Below are 25,798 nucleotides of genomic sequence, written 5' to 3'. Positions count from 1 at the left end.
TTTGTCAAAGGGAAGCTACTCTAACCCTAGTCTATGAGACGTCACGGTCACGTACAGGCGTTATGTCCTGTCATAACGTAAGAAGTGTAGTCAGATGTACACAGAGCGACAAAACGAAACAAGGTAACAATTCAAACATGTTTCAGCCAAATCCAACTATTTCAATTTGTGGAGAAGGTTTCAAGCCGCAGAGGTCTACCAGTCATGATCCCGCTTGGCTAGGCCTCGTGCCCTCGCAAAATTGTTTCGAAATTTATATCTCCAAAGTTAGACACTGATTTTCAGTATATTAGACTGTTCTTTTGATAATGATAGCAATTATCCCTGTAGTTTATCCAGATTCCAGATGGTTAATTCTAACTCGATTGCCGAATGATGAGGGCGATGCCATGTTTGTTTATAAACAGTGAAAGTAGTCCCTACTTGACCTTTGATATTTGCATCTCTATCCGCATATGACCCCAACGGATATCGTTTTTGTCCGTTGGCTTTATCCTGCTGAGAAACCTACCCATTATGTGATAAACAGAACTATCTCCCTTGTTTTAGTATTATTTGATGTAACTTTGGGAGACCAATGTCAAAAACAGTACACCTGTTGTGGGCATGTGTGGCACTTAGAGAAATTACCTACCATAAACTTTGGCATGTGTTACCTTCTTTACACTTTACACTGAGGACATGGTGTTTACATTGAGGCCATGGTGTTTACACTGAGGCCATGGTGTTTACATTGAGGCCATGGTGTTTACACTGAGGACATGGTGTTTACATTGAGGCCATGGTGTTGACACTGAGGACATGGTGTTTACATTGAGGCCATGGTGTTTACACTGAGGCCATGGTGTTTACACAGAGGCCATGGTGTTTACACTGAGGACATGGTGTTTACACAGAGGACATGGTGTTTACACTGAGGCCATGGTGTTTACACTGAGGACATGGTGTTTACACAGAGGACATGGTGTTTACACTGAGGCCATGGTGTTTACACTGAGGCCATGGTGTTTACACTGAGGCCATGGTGTCTACACTGAGGACATGGTGTTTACACTGAGGACATGGTGTTTACACTGAGGCCATGGTTTTTACACTGAGGCCATGGTGTTTACACTGAGGCCATGGTGTTTACACTGAGGCCTTGGTGTTTACACTGAGGCCATGGTGTTAACATTGAGGCCATGGTGTTTACACTGAGGCCATGGTGTTTACACTGAGGACATGGTGTTTACACTGAGGACTTGGTGTTTACACAGAGGACATGGTGTTTACAGAGGGAGGAAATACATTCTTTGAGAATTTGATGCCATAGTCAAAGTGCAAAGGTCAAGAAGACACAAAAGCTGAAAGTGGACCACATGTGTTGAGCCCCACTTATAACTACACAAGTACCAAATTCATGTCATTTTGAAAGAAAATGCCCGAGTGACTCAATCTGTCCTACTCCCCAGCAACAGCTGGAAGCCCCCTCTCCATGGACAAGTTGAAAAGAGAGTACCCGAGTTACGCATTCATTCCCAACCAAATGTAACCAAAAGGTATATCCAAATGTTTTTGTCAAATATCGAACAATAGTTATCATTGTTAATAATTCTAAGATTACTATCTCTATTACACATCTGCCATAAATCTTGTATATTGGCTTCAATCACACTAACTCAAATTTCGGAAATTTAACAGACTTCCTCTTCACTGTCAATTACATACAATTAGTTGCTGCCTAGCAGTCTTGTAAGCACCCACTCCGTGACGTAACAATAGCGGCCATATAACTTTTTCCCTCATCTTTTACTAGAGGTAGATGAATTGGGGAGGTGGGAGGGAGTAATTCGTATGTAATAGAGGTAGTATTGTTAGAATTATTAACAATGATAACTATTGTTTGACAATTCTTACGAAACTTATACCTCTATCACATATCTGTCAGAATATACTAGAGGGACCCCAGCCAGGGATCTGCCTCTGGTAACCCCCTGAGTAATTGACAGTAATCCTATTCTGGAAACCATAATGTACCTATTCTCATCCTACAGAGATAATTTCCACTGAAAACCCCTTGAGGACTTGAAAATCAGAAACTATGTCAATAATCAGCCTTGTTCAGCTATTTCCTGTGCTGACGTCACTTCTGGTTTCTCTATTGCTTCCGGTAATGACGTCACTTCTGATCAATGGTGATAGATGACATTTAAGGTGCTTCTAATCGATCCTACACCTATTAAGCAGAGTAATCAAGGGTGTACTTACCCTCTGATGTTGCTGGTGTCGGATCCTCCTGCCTTTCGACAGACGGTCTGAAACTATTGTTGGGCGATTGTTTGTGCCGCGACCACCGGACCAAGGGAATACATGCCCTGTAGGTCCGGATGCACGGCACGTAAGTAAAAGCTGGTGAAGGTGTTTTGTGAGGCCCACTGACAGCTGGAAACTACTTGTTCTACTGAGAATGTCGTCCATGACCCGAGACTCATGAGCTGAGCAGCATCAGGGGCATGGTGTGGAATTCTGAGTCTGTGTATAGCTTTGTGCAACTGTGGCCTTCATCTTCTTCATGGCGTCTATGTGGGTCTGTAGCCAAAGAGATAGAACTTGAGAGCTCTGATGGGACGCAAGAGCCTGTCTGGTTGATCCACTGTTGGCCCCAATACAGGGATTGTACAGTTGCGCTGACCCAACGGCCCCATTGTGGTAATTTGGTTTTAGGCTACAAATTCTGGAAGCGATCTTATCGTTATAGAATTCCAAGGCATATAACTCCACTCTTGCTGCTGTAGCCATGGCTCGCAGTAACAATGTTTACTTGGCTTTTTGACGTAAGGTAGCCTTTGCCATGGGTTCGTAAGGTTCTGTTAACAGTGCCAATAATACCACAGATAGATTCCACTTGGGAAGATGCAAGGGGTCCTAATATCTTCAAGTAGAAAGGATTTCATTAATCTGTTGAGGATGGGATGGTTTCTGATACATAATCAATCATGTTGAAGTACAGAATGAAGGGTTGATCTGTAACCTTCTTTCTTCTGTCTGAATTTATTATCTTGACGCAGATGAAGAAGGAAGTCCGCTATCATAGGGATTGATACAGCATTATCAATAATCCCTAGTCGTCTTCTCCACTGGACAAACTTGTCCCATCTGTTGTCATATAAAAGGGATGATGGTCGCCACGTTCTTGCCACAGCATCCGAGGCAAGCTGAGAGTAACCGGATGTTTGCACCTTAAGGAAATAAGATGTAGGTTAGAGGTTAAGGTTAGATGTAGGCTGGGCAGAATTTCATGAAATATGCTGGAGCCGTCATAGCAGATCCCGACAAAGCAGTAACTATATAGGTTCCTCCATTAGTAGCTTTAATAGTCCTGCAGGGCCATACTGGGACTATCAGTATTATTACGCAATCCGTCTCCTCCACCTTGTGGATGACCTTGTCTAGGAGAGACCATGGTGGGAATGCGTAGATGAATAGATTTGTCCAATCCATCGAAAGAGCTTTGATCTGGTGAACTATTGAGTCAGGAACTTGACTGATATCAACTGGGAGTTGGTTGTTCTGGCAAGTGGCAAATAGATCTATGTGTGGCATGTCCCATATCTTGGTTATCCAGCTGAAGATCGGTGGATGTAATGTCCATTCTGTTGTCACTATTCTCCCCCAACGTGCGAGCCTGTTGCCCAGTATGTTCAGTTTCCCGGCTATATGTCTCACTTCCATCCGTTAGTTGAAGGAATCTGCAAGGGAAACAGTTGTGTAGTCTCTGTCATCAGGGAATTGGATCTGGTTCCTCCCTGCTTCTGGATATATGCCACTACTGTGGTGTTGTTCCTGGCTAAGAGAATTGATGATAGATGAAGTTGTGTTCTCCATCCGAGGATTGCTTAATATATGGCATTCATTTCCCTGCAGTTGATACAAAGGTTTTTCCCCTCTGTCTTCCACGATCCCTGTACTTTCGGATTGTCCATATGAGCTCCCCATCCCAAATCCGACGCGTCTATGAAAAGATGATGTTCTGGCATTGGATCAGTCACATTCTCTGTGATTCCTTCACTGGAGGTCTCTAGGCCCTTCGATTGTATAGAGTTTACCCATGTCTGTAGAGGACGTAGCCTTAGCCTTCCTCTCAAAGTTATATCCTGTAGAGATGTTAAGTTGCCAAGCAGAGACATCCACCACCTCAGCGACTTGCTGGGTTGACTTGAGATTGATTGAATCATCTTTAAAGTCTTGTCGATAGAATCCTCTGGAGGACATAGATATACCCTGTCTAGCTGGAATCTTGCTCCGATGTATATAATGTCTTGGACCGGAGTAGTCTCTGACTTGGCTGTGTTGACTAGAAAACCTGGGAAAGTCATAAGTTGGACCAAGAATATCATGTTCTGATGAAGCTGGTTTTTCCCTAGGTCTGCTGCTGAGAAGTTATCCAGATAACCAAGTATTCAAACTAACTGGAGATGGGTGAACTTGATGACTGGCATTGTAATTCTGGGCCTAGATTTTCGAAACTATCATAGCACAAAATTATCGTAAGGAAATCGTAGGCTATCATAGCCAATTTTCGAAACTATCGTAGCCCTATGATATCTTTAGTTTGTCGTAAATCTAAGATAGCCCCATACCTCTCGTAAGTTTATTTCATCTTCTTCCAAGATGGCTGCGTACTTTGCTATAGATATTTTGCCAAACAAATAGTCTGCTTTACGCTCAAACATTGACATTTCATTTTGTAAAACTGTGTGATTCAAATTGACATTTCGAAAACACGAAGAACGCATCAAAGATTTCAAATCAGAAATGTTCTTAATCCTGACAGAGATCCACATAACTATGGAGTCGATAGCTTACAATACATTTCTATCCGAGTCCATGCTGAAGAAGTGTGAAACAACATACCTTTTTGATAATTTAGGAAGGATAAAAACGGAAGGTGTCGGTAGGTTATAGTAATGACCGTGACCTTATTGATAACTCAGGGGCAGCTAATCTTAGTTCATACTCTAAACTGAGGGTGGTTTCCCTTTGTATTCGCCAGGCTAGACCTTGCCTAATGTTACAGTTTCCATAAAGCGCAGAGTTCCGCTGTTATATTTTCTGGATCGCATTTGCAACAATGCTTTTGTCTATATTTTTGCATATTATAAAATCATATCAATCTACATGTGTGATGAGGTGCAAAACCATAAGCGTTTGTCATCAGGTTTTACATCTGAAATGGTGTGGGACGAGCGGGTTGAATATTAACTATGCAGTGTATTTATTGATTGAACAAGGAAATCCATGTGATCAAATATTTGTGTAGTATAATCGTATAAAGAATATATTAAATATTTTTCTAGAAAAAGTAACTGTATTTTGTTTCCCTTTAAAAACAACAAGAAGGCCATCTATGTTATTGAAAGACAAATATTGGATAACAAGTGATCAAATATTGTCTGTTGAACAACTGCAACAGGTGTTTAACGGCATAGATATATTCCATAACATATAGCAATTTTTTTTAAATTTGACAGCAAAAGTTACGGACAGATTTTCTTATCGTATTTTTAAGAATGGCGATTTGTAAAGTCAAATAAAAAATGGGTTCCCATGCTTGTTTGGGTTTGAAATGTCATAAAAAGCAGCAAAGTTTGAACTCTTTCTAATATATTTTCGCAGAAAACATTTATTGAATGAAATTTACTGATCAATATGAAAGACATTTTCACATCAATATTTTTTGAATTTTGCATTCAATGGAACGATTTTAAAATAACTTTTAGCTGTTTTAAATTTAAAAAAATATAGATACTTGAGACCATTCAGACGATAAAATCATTGTAAGGATAGGGTCAACGGATAAACTAGTAAATGATCCTCAGCAATGCTGTCAGACAAGCCAAACATAGTAGTAATCAAACTATGTTCTGTGCGCTCACGCGAAGATCATTTGAAGGGAAAATAGTGAAGTATCTTTTTGCACATTATTTCAATTCTTATAACTGTAGTGTGGTAACACTACACTTATTAATTATAACATTTATTGGGTTTGAAAAATGCCTTTGCATGGCACACGATAGCTATTTGTGTCCGGGTAGTCATCTCTTATCATAAGAACAAACGTTAATGTAGGACATATAGAGGATTGTACAGAATGTCACTCAAATATTTGCGTGTTAAACAGTGCGACCTGACAATGTGATCATAAATTCTGTGTCACTTCTCCGTGTTGTTATTGCTAGCGACAGGGAAATCACCGTGACGTCACTGGGAAACACCCCGCTTTTTCAATCTCAAATACAAATGAGTTCTCTGTCAGAGTTAGAATAAATATCATAGCTCTGTACGATCTGAGACAGGTTTACGATAGTTTTGAAAATCTATGTTATCTTAAACTTAAGATATCTTATCTTTGAACGTAAGTTAAGATTTATCTTCGCTAAGATCATTTCGAAAATCTAGGCCCTGGTGAATAGCCAAGGCACTATTGCTGTCCCGAATGGTAGGACTTGGAATTCGTAGTGTCGGCCATTGATTTCGAAGCATAGATATCTCCGAGATGATGGGTGTATCGGGACGTGAAGATACGCATCTGTAAGATCTAAGCTGATAAGCCAGTCTCCTTTCTTCAACGTCGATCGCTGTGCAGAGTTGCATCCCTTGGGCACGCCAGAGACCTATGATTGTGGGTTCGAATCCTAGTTCGCCCGGATTATGTTTCTAGGTTTGTCAGTACCATACCCGTGCTCGTGGGTTTCACCGAAGTGGTAAATGTCTGAGACCTGCATCACTTCGGGCTTTCCTCACACATTAAGCTGACACACCGCGATATAACTGGAATACTGTTAAAAGCGGCGTTAAACTAAACTCACTCATTCACTCTTCACATCGACCACAACTTCCGTACAGAGGCGGCACCAGATATCTGTTGTTGTGGATCTTTAGATCTATTATCATCCTCATCTTGGTTGTGTTCTTTTTCAGGACTAAAAACCTTTGGTGTTGTTGGACTCTTTTAGTTCCCGAATGGCTTGCTAATTTAGTAGTTTCCTGAAGGCCAATTCTGCAGCTGCTAACTTGGCATGACCTTTCCCTTGGTCTGCCACTAAGACGTCATCCAGATAACCATGGATTCGAACTACCTAGAGATGGGCGAACATAATGACTGGCGCTGTAATCCTGGTGAATAGCCAAGGTGCTATTGCTATCCTGAATGGTAGGACTTGGAATTCGTAACGTTGGCCATTGATTGCGAAGCGTAGATATATCCAAGATGATGTGTGTATCGGGACGTGAAGATATGCATCTGTAAGATCTAGGCTGATAAGCCAGTCTCCCTTTTTCAACATCGACCGCAACTTCCGTATGGATTTCATCTGGAAGTTTGGAGGCGGCACCACATATCCTTGTTGAGGATATTTAGATCTATTATCATCCTCATCTCGGTTGTGTTCTCCTTCGTGACTGAAAAGACTGGGGAGCAAAAACCTTTGGTGTTGTTGGACCCTTTAGTTCCCAAAAGGCTCACTTCTTTAGTAGTTTCCTGACAGCCCATTCTTCAGCTGCAAACCAATGCACCGGTTAGGTGAAACCTTCGACCCACGGCATGTATATTCAGGCTCGGATGTTTGACAGAAGGCGCCCTCCTACTGGGCTTGCTGGTCGGTGTTATGTTGAAAAACGGTAGGCATAAATCGCAAACCATAGACATAACCAGGTCGGAGGGGGTGTTAGGAAGTCAGAATTTTCTTTCCCCACTGCCGCTTGATCTTCCAAAGCAATCATATCCCCTTGGCTGGCGAAAAGAGTCCTGTGAAGATTGTGGCTTGTCGTACCTCCGCCTCGGTTGGAACGAATTCTTCCTGGAGGGGAAAAACATCTTCTCACAAGGCTGTTTGGATGCAGATGATCTATGGTCCCAGGGTTGCTTGTGAGGTCTATGGTTGAAGTCTGGAAACGCTCGGCTGTATCGTGCTTGACTTCGTCTATCACATTACTGAGCTGGCCGTTTAAAGTTGTGGTTGCTCATATTGGTTGCAGCGTCACAAACTTCTTGTGTGGCTGGCTTGGGTCCTGTTGGACATTCAAGCGGTAAGCCGTGGTTGGTAGGCTAGGTAGCCATGGGTAGCTGGTCCATGGGTTAGTAACTGGAATCCACTCTGTGGCCCATGGCCTAGCCGTGGTCTGTGGGATGGCCGTGCGGCTCATCTTGAAGTTCTTGTGTAGGCTGCCCCACGGCCGTGGATGAAGATCTGGTAGTCTTCATCAAGCATGTCCTTCATCATCTCCTGCTGTTCTCTCAGAAGTTGTTGGATGAGCCTCAGAGAGCAGGGGATGATAGGGTCGCCCGAGAGGGAGGTGCTGGAAGTGGAAACTGACTTTTCAGTGATGATTTTATTTACTTATTTCTTTGGCGCTTCTCTCATCTTAGCCTTAGTCGCGGCCTCTGACATCTTGGAGAATACCTCTTCGGATGTGTGGGAGTATTGCTCACATCTCTTCTCCGATGTGTAGGTCTTCCCTCTGCAATTTACATGAGGTTCTCCCCTGATCATAAATCGACCACACTTCTTACACCCGGGGGTGATGGGAGATTGCATGGCGACCCCACAAAACCCAACATCAGTTATACTCACATGCGTGTAGTCTCTTTCAGCAGCACGGGTGCTGTGAAACTTCGTCAGTACAAATTCGAAATTTGAGATAAAAAATCACCAGACATGTTTATTTACCGTTTAAATGGTATTTATTGTTCTGCTAGGCATTGTTTTATATCTAGGGATTAAGATTACCTTGTGTATTTTCTCGTAAACTAAGCCGAAACAGCAATCAGCTGTACACATGTTTTCTTGGAATCGACCGGTGATTCGGTCAAGACACACCCAATGATATAACTTTATAGGATTTTTAATGCAAGGATCGGCAACAATTGTATCTGAAACTATTTTTTTTATCAGGAATAATATATTCCATTATTTTCTTAATTATATACAGCCTTTACTAAACATATTTAAAATAATAATAACCCTAAGCAAAGCAGCTGATCGCTATTGCCGGGTATTATTATTTACATGGAACCAGTCTGACCAGTCACCGTCAAGGCTCATGGGCGCATGATCGCGAGAATTATATTTTGACATAGAATCGTCAAACAAAAACAAATATGACTTTTAACGAATCAAAGTATGGCATTTATGATATATGTATCCATTCTCTGTCAACTAAAGTTCGTTTCAAGGCGTCAATAGCGGTATTCTGACCATGGTTGCTGTTAATAACGGTGAGTTGTGCGATCTTCCGATCGCTTCAAACACGATTTCGCCGAAATTAATAAAAACAATATTATAAGGAATTTTGAATAAAATTAATGAAATAAGTTACAAACATAAGTCCAGATATACAAAGAACACTTTTTATAGCCAGACAGTGTAATTACATGATTATTTTGCGTACTTCAGTATGGATTTGTTGACATGGTATTTCTGGTGTTTCGTGCTCACGGTAATGTCTTTCCATGGAGGAAAAAAACATCCAAACTCATAATTCGTGTATAATGCGCACACCCTTCTACACAGCTGTGTTTTTTCGAAAAAAAGTGCGCACTATACTCAAGAGTATACGGTAATTGTATGTAATTGACAGTGAAGAGGACGCCTGTTGAAAATCTGAAAATTTTAGTTTGTGTGATTGAAGCCAAAATACAGGATTTATTGCAGATATGTAATAGAGGTAGAAGTTTCGTAAGAATTATCTCTGATGAAGTGACATTTTCATACGTTCCTCTTAAAAAAAATGTAAAGCTTACAATAAATTGTATATTTATATACTATAAATATCCTATCTCACACTATGCATTTTTATTCTTCTTTGTTCCTAAGTGGAAACGTGCTTAAAAAAAAGTTTCCAGCTTCTAAAATAACACACACCCCAAACACACCTAGCCTCACCATGGCCACCTCCCAACAATCTAGGTCATGCACAATTTTCATGCCGGTTGACCAACATATGCTGACCACATGATTTCCCCAGCCAACTCATTCTCTTTCTAACCGCCACACAGATTTGTTTATCTGCAACTATCTAACTACTGACATAATATATAGAGTGGAAAAGAGAATTTGTTAAGAAAATATAAACAAATATGAATCTGACAACCAAACAAATGCATCACTCGCAAAATTACTGAAATTTTGAAAACATGCCACATTTTTGAAGATACACGCAAGATAACAAACAGATACTTTACCAAAGTACCATGTACTGATTTCAATTTGCCTTAGTATAAAGATTTATAAGTGTAAACCATGGAGGTTTGTTCGGGAATCTAAAACTACTTCGCTCATGAAAAACTACTTTTCAAGCCCATTCGGAAGATTACAAGTGACAAATATTACAGACCAATACGTTACTAGTTTACATGGAATGGTTATTTCTGCAAAGTAAATGTAATCCGGCCAAATAACTGTGTATTTCGTTGTCAATACTGATAAATGAAATACTGATTACCATAAGTCCTATTCCACAGTCAAATTTCTAAGTAGTTAGATATCTCTATCATCATTACTGCCATCCATGAGAATGTAACTCGTGCCCGTGACACTGTTGTCAACACACACAACAGAAACAATCCTAATGGCAAAGGAAAGGGCAAGAAGCTTCCTTCACTCACACAAACAGGTAACAATTGTCTTGCCTCAGTGGGATACACAGAAAGACTGTCAAGGAGCTACCTCCACTCACACAAACAGGTAACAATTGTCTTGCCTCAGGGGATACACAGAAAGACCGTCAAGGAGCTACCTCCACTCACACAAACAGGTAACAATTGTCTTGCTTCAATGGGATACACAGAAAGACCGTCAAGGAGCTATCTCCACTCACACAAACAGGTAACAATTGTCTTGCTTCAGTGGGATACACAGAAAGACTGTCAAGGAGCTACCTCCACTCACACAAACAGGTAACAATTGTCTTGCTTCAGTGGGATACACAGAAAGACTGTCAAGGAGCTACCTCCACTCACACAAACAGGTAACAATTGTCTTGCCTCAGTGGGATACACAGAAAGACCGTCAAGGAGCTACCTCCACTCACACAAACAGGTAACAATTGTCTTGCCTCAATGGGATACACAGAAAGACCGTCAAGGAGCTATCCCCACTCACACAAACAGGTAACAATTGTCTTGCTTCAGTGGGATACACAGAAAGACTGTCAAGGAGCTACCTCCACTCACACAAACAGGTAACAATTGTCTTGCTTCAGTGGGATACACAGAAAGACTGTGAAGGAGCTACCTCCACTCACACAAACAGGTAACAATTGTCTTGCTTCAGTGGGATACACAGAAAGACTGTCAAGGAGCTACCTCCACTCACACAAACAGGTAACAATTGTCTTGCCTCAGGGGATACACAGAAAGACTGTCAAGGAGCTACCTCCACTCACACAAACAGGTAACAATTGTCTTGCCTCTGTGGGATACACAGAAAGACTGTCAAGGAGCAACCTCCACTCACACAAACAGGTAACAATTGTCTTGCTTCAGTGGGATACACAGAAAGACCGTCAAGGAGCTACCTCCACTCACACAAACAGGTAACAATTGTCTTGCCTCTGTGGGATACACAGAAAGACTGTCAAGGAGCTACCTCCACTCACACAAACAGGTAACAATTGTCTTGCCTCAGGGGATACACAGAAAGACCGTCAAGGAGCTACCTCCACTCACACAAACAGGTAACAATTGTCTTGCTTCAGTGGGATACACAGAAAGACTGTCAAGGAGCAACCTCCACTCACATAAACAGGTAACAATTGTCTTGCTTCAGTGGGATACACAGAAAGACCGTCAAGGAGCTACCTCCACTCACACAAACAGGTAACAATTGTCTTGCTTCAGTGGGATACACAGAAAGACTGTGAAGGAGCTACCTCCACTCACACAAACAGGTAACAATTGTCTTGCTTCAGTGGGATACACAGAAAGACTGTCAAGGAGCTACCTCCACTCACACAAACAGGTAACAATTGTCTTGCTTCAGGGGATACACAGAAAGACCGTCAAGGAGCTACCTCCACTCACACAAACAGGTAACAATTGTCTTGCCTCAGGGGATACACAGAAAGACCGTCAAGGAGCTACCTCCACTCACACAAACAGGTAACAATTGTCTTGCCTCTGTGGGATACACAGAAAGACCGTCAAGGAGCAACCTCCACTCACACAAACAGGTAACAATTGTCTTGCTTCAGTGGGATACACAGAAAGACTGTCAAGGAGCTACCTCCACTCACACAAACAGGTAACAATTGTCTTGCTTCAGTGGGATACACAGAAAGACTGTCAAGGAGCAACCTCCACTCACACAAACAGGTAACAATTGTCTTGCTTCAGTGGGATACACAGAAAGACTGTCAAGGAGCTACCTCCACCCACACAAACAGGTAACAATTGTCTTGCCTCAGGGTATACACAGAAAGCATGATTAGCTTAGCATGTTCCTTGTACTCTTATGATTTATCGTTGTCGTAAGTTACAAGTAACCAAGTGTCACTTTTGAACTGATACAGGGTTGAATGGTTGGCACACTATCTGCATTCAGCTCAGTCATGAAGGGAATGGCCCATGTGGTGCAGTTCGTATTCAGGGCAATGGAGGAATACATGTCAGACTAAACTTGCTCCAGTGACTGCATGAGTTGAAACTCTGTCTTTTGGTGCAGTTGTCTGCCTTTCAACAGTTTCAAATTCAAGCTGCAGACAGTATTTGTAACAGTTTGTTGACATGCACATACATCAAACCATTGTTTGTTGAAGAAAACACAAAGCTATTGGGTCTCAGACATGAATAGTGCATGGTGTTATCTGTGGAGAGAATGGCAACAGACTACCCAAACTCGTTTGGTCCCACAGCCAGGGTGGCTGTAGCCTGATAGATGACAGGAACACATCTACCCTCACTCTACTACAACCCATCCTCCCACATGCTCAACTGATAAAGGCAAGCCCTATCAGTGTGCTAAAGACTGGATGCAAAGCAGGAACCCCTCTCACCTGGGCCTTTTCAATCTTCATGTCACTGCCAGCAACTATAAGCACCTGGTGCACAAGATTTACACACTTGTAGGTGGCTTCCAAAGCATGAAACACCTCTGTGTCATCAGTATTATAACATCATATATACGCTGGTTTGTATCGGTGGCTCTGATTGGCTGACTAAGAGTAGATATCTTGGAAGTCAGGCTATGGTATCTCCTGGTGCTGATTCATTCTCAGTGACCATATTGATTGGGAGTTAGACTTGAATGAATTCCAGCACAACTTGGCAGGCACTGTTTAACATTCATGGAAGAGAGCTGAAATTAGCAGTGATCAATACTCCAGCATCTGACATCCGTGAGCCTGTGGGAGTGGGCAGCCAATGCTGGAGTGAACCACTTCCACACTTCACACATGATCCTCACTCAAAACACTGCATGTTGTTGGTGTAGTAAATACACTGTAGTCAAGTCATGACATCTCTACATAGTTACAGTGTCCTCAACAGTAGATGCAGGTCCCACATTACATTCTCACATATGTGTATGTATTGGAAGAAAATGGCGTAAGACACATACCGTATTTGCCGTATTAAGCAACTGCATCCAATCTTATACCAGTCTGCATGTTATCTTTTTAAGTGACCTGTACTGACCCTGCAGGTTTCCACGAAAGTCCATATTCTCCAGTGTATAATACACATTTGTTAGAGAAAATACAGCTCGCAAAAGGGGTAAGCTCTGTCCATGCCAAACCCGAAGTTGGTAGGTAGCAACTTCCATTTTCTGGACAGTTAACAATGTGTTTTCCCCTGAGCATGTGAAGCATGATTTAGGCAAGTTTTTAGCCCTTTTGATTAATAATTTGAACTAAATTGAACTTATTTCATGCACCAAAGGGCTTCTAGACCATAATCATGGTAGTATATATATATGACACTCAATAAAAAAAGTATGTTATTTTTATCTTTACTTTTGATGTCATCTGGTGTGACAACAGAAATAACAACACTTGTAAACACTGATCACTAGTACAATAGAGTTAAATTTTGACAAGCTCTATCAAACCCTTCACTGTCTAGAATCTAAGATGACTGACGTCATATGGCAATGTGGTTGACAAAGGCCCATCATGTAGGCATGAGGGAATTTACAGTGGACTTTTTTTGCCTGATAACCTTAGGAGAATTCTATCCTTCTATCCATTTTAGCTATAAGACAATCGACCCAAGCCAACTTCACCGTTTAAAAAGCTGATACACATGATACACTCAGTGAGATGTTACTCATGGACATTATAAATAAACTGACACATACCAACGACACTACAATGTACATACAAGGATGATGAACTGACACATACCAACGACACTACAATGTATATACAAGGATGATGAACTGACACATACCAACGACACTACAATGTATATACAAGGATGATGAACTGACACATAACAACGACACTACAATGTATATACAAGGATGATGAACTGACACATAACAACGACACTACAATGTACATACAAGGATGATGAACTGACACATAACAACGACACTACAATGTATATACAAGGATGATGAACTGATACAAAAAGAAGACACTACAATGTATATACAAGGATGATGAACTGACACATACAGAAGACACTACAATGTATATACAAGGATGATGAACTGACACATACCAACACCACTACAATGTATATACAAGGATGATGAACTGACACATACCAACACCACTACAATGTATATACAAGGATGATGAACTGACACATACCAACGACACTACAATGTACATACAAGGATGATGAACTGACACATACCAACGACACTACAATGTATATACAAGGATGATGAACTGATACAAAAAGAAGACACTACAATGTATATACAAGGATGATGAACTGACACATACAGAAGACACTACAATGTATATACAAGGATGATGAACTGACACATACCAACACCACTACAATGTATATACAAGGATGATGAACTGACACATACCAACACCACTACAATGTATATACAAGGATGATGAACTGACACATACCAACGACACTACAATGTACATACAAGGATGATGAACTGACACATACCAACGACACTACAATGTATATACAAGGATGATGAACTGACTCATACCAACGACACTACAATGTATATACAAGGATGATGAACTGACACATACCAATGACACTACAATGTATATACAAGGATGATGAACTGACACATACCAACGACACTACAATGTATATACAAGGATGATGAACTGACACATACAGAAGACATTACAATGTATATACAAGGATGATGAACTGATACATACAGACGACACTACAATGTATATACAAGGATGATGAACTGATACATAAAGAAGACACTACAATGTATATACAAGGATGATGAACTGACACATACCAACGACACTACAATGTATATACAAGGATGATGAACTGACACATACAGAAGACACTACAATGTATATACATGGATGATGAACTGACACATACCAACGACACTACAATGTATATACAAGGATGATGAACTGATACATACAGACGACACTACAATGTATATACAAGGATGATGAACTGATACATACAGAAGACACTACAATGTATATACAACGATGATGAACTGATACATACAGAAGACACTACAATGTATATACAAGGATGATGAACTGATACATACAGAAGACACTACAATGTATATACAAGGATGATGAACTGACACATACCAACGACACTACAATGTATATACAAGGATGATGAACTGACACATACCAACAACACTACAATGTATATACAAGGATGATGAACTGATACATACCAACGACACTACAATGTATATACAAGGATGATGAATTGATACATACAGACGACACTACAATGTATATACAAGGATGATGAACTGATACATACCAACGACACTACAATGTATATACAACGATGATGAACTGATACATACAGAAGACACTACAATGTATATACAAGGATGATGAACTGATACATACAGAAGACACTACAATGTATATACAAGGATGATGAACTGACACATACCAACACCACTACAATGTATATACAAGGATGATGAACTGACACATACCAACGACACTACAATGTATATACAAGGATGATGAACTGACACATACCAACAACACTACAATGTATATACAAGGATGATGAACTGATACATACCAACGACACTACAATGTATATACAAGGATGATGAACTGACTCATACCAACGACACTACAATGTATATACAAGGATGATGAACTGATACATACAGACGACACTACAATGTATATACAACGATGATGATTTGACTCATACCAACGACACTACAATGTATATACAAGGATGATGAACTGATACATACAGAAGACACTACAATTATATATACAAGGATGATGAACTGACTCATACCAACGACACTACAATGTATATACAAGGATGATGAACTGATACATACAGAAGACACTACAATGTATATACAAGGATGATGAACTGATACATACCAACGACACTACAATGTATATACAAGGATGATGAACTGACACATACCAACGACACTACAATGTATATACAAGGATGATGAACTGACACATACCAACGACACTACAATGTATATACAAGGATGATGAACTGACACATACCAACGACACTACAATGTATATACCACGATGATGAACTGATACATACAGACGACACTACAATGTATATACAAGGATGATGAACTGATACATACCAACGATGATGAACTGATACATACAGAAGACACTACAATGTATATACAACGATGATGAACTGACACATACAGAAGACACTACAATGTATATACAAGGATGATGAACTGACACATACAGAAGACACTACAATGTATATACAAGGATGATGAACTGATACATACCAACAACACTACAATGTATATACAAGGATGATGAACTGACACATACCAACGACACTACAATGTATATACAAGGATGATGAACTGATACATACCAATGATGATGAACTGATACATACAGACGACACTACAATGTATATACAACGATGATGAACTGATACATACAGACGACACTACAATGTATATACAACGATGATGAACTGATACATACAGATGAGGGGAAGATTACTGAATGAGTGAGGGAAAGACTACAGGGTGAGTGAGGGAAAGACTACAGTGTGAGTGAGGGAAAGACTACAGGGTGAGTGAGGGAAAGACTTCAGTGTGAGTGAAGGAAAGATTCCAGTATGAGTGAGGGAAAGATTCCAGTGTGAGTGAGGGAAAGATTACTGTGTGTGTAGGGAAAGGTTTACTTTAAGCAAGGGGAAAAAGTACTGTGACATTTGGGTAAAGATGGAGCATACCTGACTTGATAGTGAGGATGTGGAAACTTGAGATGTGCAGGTTGAGGTGGAAACAGGACGGGGGGCACATGCCAGGTCATCAACAGGGTTCACATCACATGGCTGGGTGGGTACAGAAGACCACAGTGTAGTGGGATCACATGCATGCTGGGGTAGCAGAAAAACCTCTTCGTCTGGGGCTGCAGCAACTGCATCAACATAGCCTACCTGAGTGGTGTTGTGTGCAGGGCAAGTCACTGCTACATCCTGGTCCACACCAATACTGATTCTCCCAGCTGAGGTCATGTACACTTCCTTCCTCTCCCCAGCTGAATCACTGAAGTGGGGCACACCAGCCTTCAAACAGCTCTCCACACTGTCTTCTCCGGTAGTATTAACACTCTCATCATGCTCAATGCTGTCAACAGTTTTATCCTTGTCTCCAGTGTTTACGTGTATCCTTTTCTTGAATTGTGAATCATCTACATTCAAACCAATGACTTCCTCATCTTGAGCATTAGAGTTGTCATCAAGAGACATGTTCAGATCCGAGTCTATGTGTATAACTTTCCTAACAGCCAAGGTGTCCCCCTCGAGCTGCTCTGCCCCATCTGTTAGAGCACTCCTTTCACAACTTATTCTCCTGAAAGAACAACTCTCTGCAACTTCCCTCTCAGCATCAGTCTCTAATGCACCACTGTCAACTATATCCATATTTCCATGGAGTGGGTCCATCTCAGGTAGATATTCTGTCTCTACAGAAACAGTGTTGGAATCCGACTTACTAAGTGTCTTCAAGTACCTGGGAGTTCGTCCTGCTTCAACCTCATCTGGGTGTGGTGTGGCGGGTGTGGCAGATGCCAGCGGTCCCACGGCCTCAGACGACGTACAGGTTTCAGAGGGCTCTGCTACCTGGCTCAGCTCCTCATGTGGAATGAATGTTTCAAGAGCATTTTGAATGAGTTCACTGGCAAGAGTAAAGGCAACCTCATTCATGGCTGTTTCACTCATCTGGTCCTCCTTGGTAGCTGGGCTATGCCAACCCTTGATGACATCACTGGCAGGTATGGTGGCACCATCAGTATCCCCATTACTATAGGGGGGACATGAGAGGCTGTCCCTCATTCCCCTCTCTTTCTCCATCTGGTCAGATATAGTGCTGGCTACAACATTGCTGGTATCATTATGACCAGACACCTGGTGTCTCCCCAGCTGCAGAGCTATAGCAGGTTCACCGCTGATGTCACTTACCATTTCATTTGCTATTAAGTTGGCAACAGAATTATTAGAAGCAGTATTAGAAATTTCAAAATCAAGCAGATTCCCATGTGGCACAGAATTGTGTGTGCATGCATGGTCCATTTCTGGACTGGCGCCTGCTGTTGAGTCTGTGGCCTGAGTGGTGTCCATGTACCTCCCCTTAGGGCCTTCCTCCCCCTCCACACCACCATTCTGCGGAGTATATGCCACAGAACAGAGGTTGTCATCAGAGCCACTAGCACCAGCTTCGTTCTCGTTCTCATCCAAGGAGGGCAAACTTGCTCGTTTTTCTTGAACTTTTCTAACCATTTCATCGTTATTAAAACTAGGTAGGTTGTCCTGTGTGAAGGCATCCAAAGATCCCTCCACATAACTATTATGTGGAGTCCATGGAATTTTGTTTTGTAAATCATCCTGATTATTTTCTGTGTCATTTACAGCATTCTCAAGGGAGGCTCGTTTTTCTCTTATACGTTGCACCATTTCTGAGTTATAAAAGCTAGGTAGTTCTGTTTCCTTGAGGTGTTTCTCCATATTGCTGTCAGTGTAGCTGTTTTGTGGAGTAAATGTGAAGTCCTGTTCCCCCTGTGCACTGTCCATGTGGAAGTCCTGTGTTGAGGCATCGCCCTCGGTGTCAGCTCCAAGAGAGGCCTTCTTGGCCTTAATTCTCTCCACCATCTCAGAACTGTTAAAACTCGGTAAATTATGTTCCATGGCAACCCCACTGTATTCATTATCCATGAAACTGTTTGGGGGTGTCACTGGGTAACTGGACACCTTAGACCCCTGGCCGGAGTTCTGCCCAGGGGAAAAGTCCATTGGGCTTTCCAAACCTGAAGAAAACAAATCCTGTCCTGAAGATGGGTGTAACACATCTGCTTCTGTCAACTCAAAATCGTCAGCCTTGGTATTGATCACGTTATCAATCAATTCTGAGGGTCTCTGAGTATCTCCCGTATTGTCTTCATTATCAGCAGATGGTATCAGAGCATATGGATCAAAGTTGTTTAACAGGTCAGTGTTGTCCACATCCTCCCTCTTGTTGTATCCTACTGGCGACAACACTGCAGAACTATTCACATAGGATTCATTTCCATTCTCATTAGCAGCTAAATCTGTCCCTCTTTCTGCCTCCTCGTTGCCCAGGAACAGTGCATCAAATTGCTCCGACAAATGTGCAGGACTGGTCAGCTGGCCCTCAGACGAAGCACTGGTCTCTGCACTGTGCGTTGAGGCAGCTGGGTGGAACAGGTCCACTGTGTCAGGTGACAGCACATCCAGGCCCTGGCTACTGGCATGTCTCTCTCCCTGCTGGGACTCTCCCTGGCCTAACGAGCTGCCACCTGACACAAACGGCACCGTACCGAGAGCAACACTTTCATCTGGGGTTTTTTCTCCATTAAGAAAAGCTTTGAGTATTGGCATGACCTTTTTGCGAGAGGCTTGCACATTTCCCTGATTGAAGACAGCAATATCATCTGGACCATCACTAACGGTCTCCAGCATCAGACTGGGACTACTGCAGCACTCAAGGACATCTGCTATCTGAAACCATAATAATACACACTAGTAACACTGGCAGCCAGCACATTATAACTGACACACTTTTACAAACTATCCCTGAATTTAATTAGCTATCTAATCAGCCTAGATAATCTGGTGTGATTAGTCAATGATACAGAGAATGAGTAGATAATGTTACCACACTCACTATTATGTCCTGGGATATCAATGTTTCTCTTGTACAATCACTCTACTCATAACCAACCTGATATAAATTTCACACCAAAATATGAATGTGAGTGTATTTATAGGCATTTAGAAGCTGAATCTAAACATGACAAGGAGTTCAAGGTATGGCATAGCTATTTTATATTTATTGATAATTACTACTTTGTTACACATACTCAATGTTTCAGGGCTACTTCTTGCCCCTTCATCACCTGAGGGCAGGGCATGACAGAGGCACTCTCAGTAAGGTGGACCTGAGGGCAGGGCATGACAGAGGCACTCTCAGTAAGGTGGACCTGAGGGCAGGGCATGACAGAGGCACTCTCAGTAAGGAGGACATAAGTGCAGAGCATGACACAGGCATCTCAGTAAGGAGGACCTGATGGCAGGGCATGACACAGGTATATCAGTAAGGAGGACCTGTGGGCAGAGCATGACACAGGCATCTCAGTAAGGAGGACCTGAAGGCAGGGCATGACATGTGTTTCTCAGTAAGGAGGAGGTGAAGGCAGGAAATGACACAGGCGCTCTCTCTAAGGAGGACCTGAGGGCAGCACATGACACAGGCACTCTCTGTAAGGAGGACCTGAAGGCAATACATGATGCAGGCACTCTCTTTAAGGAGGACCTGAAGGCAGGACATGACACAGGCACTCTCACTTAGGAGGACCTGAGGGCAAGACATGACACAGGCACTCTCTGTATGGTGGACCTGAGGGCAAGGCAGGGCATGACATGTGCTTCTCGATAAGGAGGACCTGAGGGTAGGGCATAACACAGGCACTCTCTGTAATGAGGACCTGAGGGCAGGGCATGACACAGGCACTCTCTGTAAGGAGGACCTGAGGGCAGGGCATGACACAGGCATCTCAGTAAGGACATGAGGGCAGGGCATGACACAGGCATCTCAGTAAGGAGGACCTGAGGGCAGAGCATGACACAGCACTCTCTGTAAGGAGTACCTGAGGGCAGTGCATGACACAGCACTCTCAGTAAGGACATGAGGGCAGGACATGACACAGGCACTCTCTGTAAGGAGGACCTGAGGGCAGGGCATGCCACAGGCACTTTCTGTAAGGAGGGTCTGAGGGCAGGGCATGACACAGGCATCTCTGTAAGGAGTACCTGAGGGTAGGGCATGACACAGCACTCTCAGTAAGGACATGAGGGCAGGACATGACACAGGCACTCTCTGTAAGGAGGACCTGAGGGCAGGGCATGACACAGGCATCTCTGTAAGGAGGACCTGAGGGCAGGGCATGACACAGCACTCTCAGTAAGGACATGAGGGCAGGACATGACACAGGCACTCTCTGTAAGGAGGACCTGAGGGCAGCCCATGACACAGATCTTCATGGGTATTAATTATGGTTTGACAAGTGTGCAGATTTTTCTTCAACTATATCCATTTACATTTGTTTTCATCAGCCTGGCTTTGTCAACACTGCTGTACTTTTGACATTTCAAGTGGCCATTAACGTTGGCCTATGTTTTATGAAGTGTTAAAATGTATATTTGTCACCCTAGCTGGCACCTGGAGGCCAACTCAGACCAGATTTTGTCTTCAGCATGTGATTTGATATATTTGCCTGACTGTTCTCTCATTGAACATTTTCGAATCCAGTGGCACCATCAAAGTCAGGTCACGTAGAATACAACTTGAAGTATGTTGAAATCAAGGAGATGTTTTGTCAATGTTGAGAAATTTAAGAAAATTAAATGATGTGACTTAGCCTCATCCTTGTTTAAGCATGAGCCATATCAGATACCTAATACAATGTATCCTGTTTAGAAGTTTAGTCTCAGGTTAATAGGGTCACATGTACTATTTAGGGTAACATTATTTTTCAGGGCACTATCATTTGCTGAAGCCCTACGTCTGCCACTAAACTGCTTGATGAAGAACAGTGGGCTTCTGCAAATGGAGATACCCTGAAACATAGAGTCACCATCATTATAGCTACAATGAAGGGAGCTTTTCCTCAGCATGATAATATCTCCACGTCAACCAAATCAAACAACAATGGATTATGTCACTCTAAATCACTTGACATCAAACAACCTTGATTTCAATTCTGCCAACATCAGAAAGAAACAATTTTGTGAGCAAATGAAAAGTAAATGTTTAAATCTCTTCAAATGGTAGATGTAAATATTGTGAAATTACTGGTGATTCAGTTTAAAATCTTATTCAGTCTTATTAACCTCATCATGTCTGAGTTACACTCCAGACACAAAATGGGACAGAGCCCATATCTATATCTCCCTCCAAACTTTGTCTGGCTGGGGGGATAATGAGAGAGGTAGAAATGTGGAGTGTTATCAAAAGTTGATTGTTTGCAAACATGTTGCTGTTGCCTCCCCAAAAGTCCAGAGGTGTTAATCATTTTGGGATTAAGCATTGGGATGAGCAATAGATGGCTACCTTTCATGAGATTTCTGCATTACAAATGGTGAACTTTAATTCTTCATGCCAAACTAACAGAAAAAAGAGTTTGTGTTTGATTAGATTAATGAGATTCAATTCACATCTCCCTAGAGCTATCATACCATAAGGTAAACATTCAAGTTTGAAAAAATTATAACCCAATTGTCAACAGCCATGCTGTATCATATTTATAACACCATGCCAGCCCAGCTGTATCATGTTTATAACAGCCTGGGTGTGCCGCCATACTGTAACATGTTTATAACAGCCTGGGTGTGCCGCCATCCTGTAACATGTTTATAACAGCCTGGGTGTGCCGCCATGCTGTAACATGTCTATAACAGCCTGGGTGTGTTGCCATGCTGTAACATGTTCATAACACCCTCTGTGTGCTGCAATGCTGTAACATGTATATAACACCCTGGATGTGCCCCCATGCTGTAACATGTATATAACAGCCTGGTAGTGCTGCCATGATGTAACATGTTTATAACAGCCTGTGCTGTTATGTGCTGCACGGATTCAAACAGTTTGCACATTGTTTGCACAGTTTTTCACATCTGTAGCCATTCAACAAAGAGTAGGATTAAAACAAAGTTCATAGGACCTGTCAATCAAGGCAAGAGGGAAGAAGAACTGCAACAGTCAGACTGTAAAGAGCCAGAACAAATATGTCAAACCGTTGAATGGCTTCTAGTTGTGTAGCCGTTTCAGACGGTGTGAGAAGTTCAAATTTGCTTATTGCTTCAGTCTCAAATTCATCATCGGAGCAGGGAGGGCCAGTGTTTTCAGTGTGTTTCACTTTGTTGATGATGTTGTCTTCTGTGGGTTGCCCAGCTGTTATGATGTCATCAGCTGCCAAATAATCAGTCGCCATGCTCGATGAATCATGTTGACTGGTGTTAGGAAGGACACCACATGTTCTTGTTTGTTGTCATAGGCTTTGATCAAGCTGCTCATCATTTCCCTCTTGTAGATGATCTTCAGCTTGGCTACGATACCTTGGGTCATGGGTTGAATCTTGAATGTTGTGTTTGGTGGCAGGAATGCAAGTGTGACATTTGTCAAGTGTGGAACACATGGATGGGCGGGGCAGTTGTCTACCTGTAGCAGGATTTTTCTCTTTATCATATAATGTGTGGGTTTCTCGGCAGGATAAAACCAACAGATAAAAACGATATCCGAGGTCATATGCGGATAGAGATGCAAATATCAAAGGTCAAGTAGGGACTACTTTCACTGTTTTTTAAACAAAACATGGCGTAGCCCTTCTCATTCGGCGATTGTGTCAGAATTAACCATCGGGAATGTGGAGAAACTACACGGATAATTGCTATCATTATGAAAATAATAGTCTAATATACTGAAAATCAGTGTCTAACTGTGACGCAGCCAAGCCATTTTACAAGTTTTGGGAACTTTGGAGATATAACTTGCAAAACAATTTAGCGAGGGCACTAGCCAAGCAAGATCACTTTACATATCTGTTCTTGTAGACCTCTGCGGCTTGGAACCTTTTCCGAAAATTAAAACAGTTGGATTTGGCCGAAATATGTTCGAATTGTTACCTTGTTTCGTTTTGTCGCTGTGTGTACATCTGACTGCACCTTGTAATGTTATGACAGGACAGACCGACTGTCAACAACGTCTGAATGTGGTCGTGACGTCTCATAGACTAAGGTTAGAGTAGCTTCCCTTTGATAAAGAGCAGTTACTCTATTGGACAGAGCGATGGACTGCCGTGAAAGGCAAGTAAAAATAATTTGTGTAGGCAATTGTTTTGCATATATGTAGTTACGCCAGTGTATAAGAAACAGGTTTCTGTTGGAACTATATTGGCTACTGTCACTGTCCATTGACACATCACTTATCCTCTGACGTAATATATATTTATGAGCAACATTCCAGGGAAATTGCAATGTTTATGCAATGTTTGTGAGAGATGGAAAAAGATTTTGGAGCACAGAATTGAATAATGACATTATATGATAAAGAGTTTATTACCCTCGTGAGTTTGGGGATGGTTAATATCCTGTATTAGGAATAAACACTATGTATTTAGCTCGACAACTTTTGCTAAATGCAATGTTTATTCCTCATACAGGATATTTACCATCCCCTAACACACTCGCGTGATAACCTCTATTTATTCTCTTCATAGACTTGTCTAACTGGATCACCCATTTGTGGAAGATTTCACTTTTCATTCAGGCTTTTGAGTTGAATTTGACTGGTAAACTTCAGTCAGGTGGGTCAGAAGTTGAGAGGTCAACCAATCATCGACATGCTTGGGGTCAACTTGTGCATTCTTGCCATGGGTTGGTTCAGAATAAATGTCACGCCTCTTCTTAAATTTCTCCAGGCAGCCAGTAGCTGAATGTCTAAGCTTCTCAGCAAATTTGTTTGTTATATCAGTCAGTTTGTTATAGAGTACAGTAAGTAAGTCCTTCCTCATCGCTGTCTGGAGGTTTGAGGTCTTTATGCTCATTGTGGCTAATGTTAGAGAATTGGCTGTCTGGAAAACAATTTCTCATACTTTTAGCATCTACTGATTTGACATGTGTTATCACATATATGTGTAGGCAAGCTTTTTCAAGTTTTGAAAGTGTTTTAGTAACTTTAATTTTCACGCAGTAGCAGCATTATTTAGTACTATGTAGATATTTCTCATGTCATTTTTGCCACTTTACTAATTTTTCAGTTTTAATGTGTTGTTAATGTGTATTGGTACTATTGGGTTCCTTATGTTCAGCCCTTTGTTTTGGTACCTACATCACCCATATTGGTTTAATAGTTAATTTGCTATTCATGATTTACAATTTTTAGGAACCCCAACTCTGTTAGCTCTCCAGGCTATACTGTTCTCCCAGCTAGCAAGGGGAGGTTGTCTTCACCGACGTCCCTATGTGTAAACAAGATTTGGTGCCATGCGTTTACTTTGGCTACCAACATTTGTTCCTTTCGAGGTGCATATCATGTCAAGTTTTGGCTCCTATCACACTGAC

General features: G+C 41.7%; 1 protein-coding gene across 5 annotated transcripts in view; it reads right to left on the bottom strand.

Moving 5' to 3' along the window:
• Positions 1–25,798, bottom strand: part of LOC139461024 (uncharacterized) — a 181,647-nt gene that overhangs the window by 61,763 nt on the left and 94,086 nt on the right. For 4 of the 5 annotated variants that reach the window (XM_071242509.1, XM_071242512.1, XM_071242511.1 and 1 more), the window contains exon 9: positions 17,603–20,179. In XM_071242509.1, the coding sequence (XP_071098610.1) occupies positions 17,603–20,179 (2,577 nt within the window). Of the gene's footprint in view, positions 1–17,395; positions 20,180–25,798 lie in introns of all 5 variants that reach the window. The other variant, XM_071242508.1, reaches the window with a different exon arrangement.

Source organism: Haliotis cracherodii, unplaced genomic scaffold (assembly GCF_022045235.1).
Source record: "Haliotis cracherodii isolate W230 unplaced genomic scaffold, xgHalCrac1.p SCAF_14, whole genome shotgun sequence".
NCBI lineage: Eukaryota > Metazoa > Mollusca > Gastropoda > Lepetellida > Haliotidae > Haliotis > Haliotis cracherodii.
The sequence above is the reverse complement of the archived record's forward strand: the minus strand, read 5'-3'. Positions and strand labels throughout refer to the sequence as shown.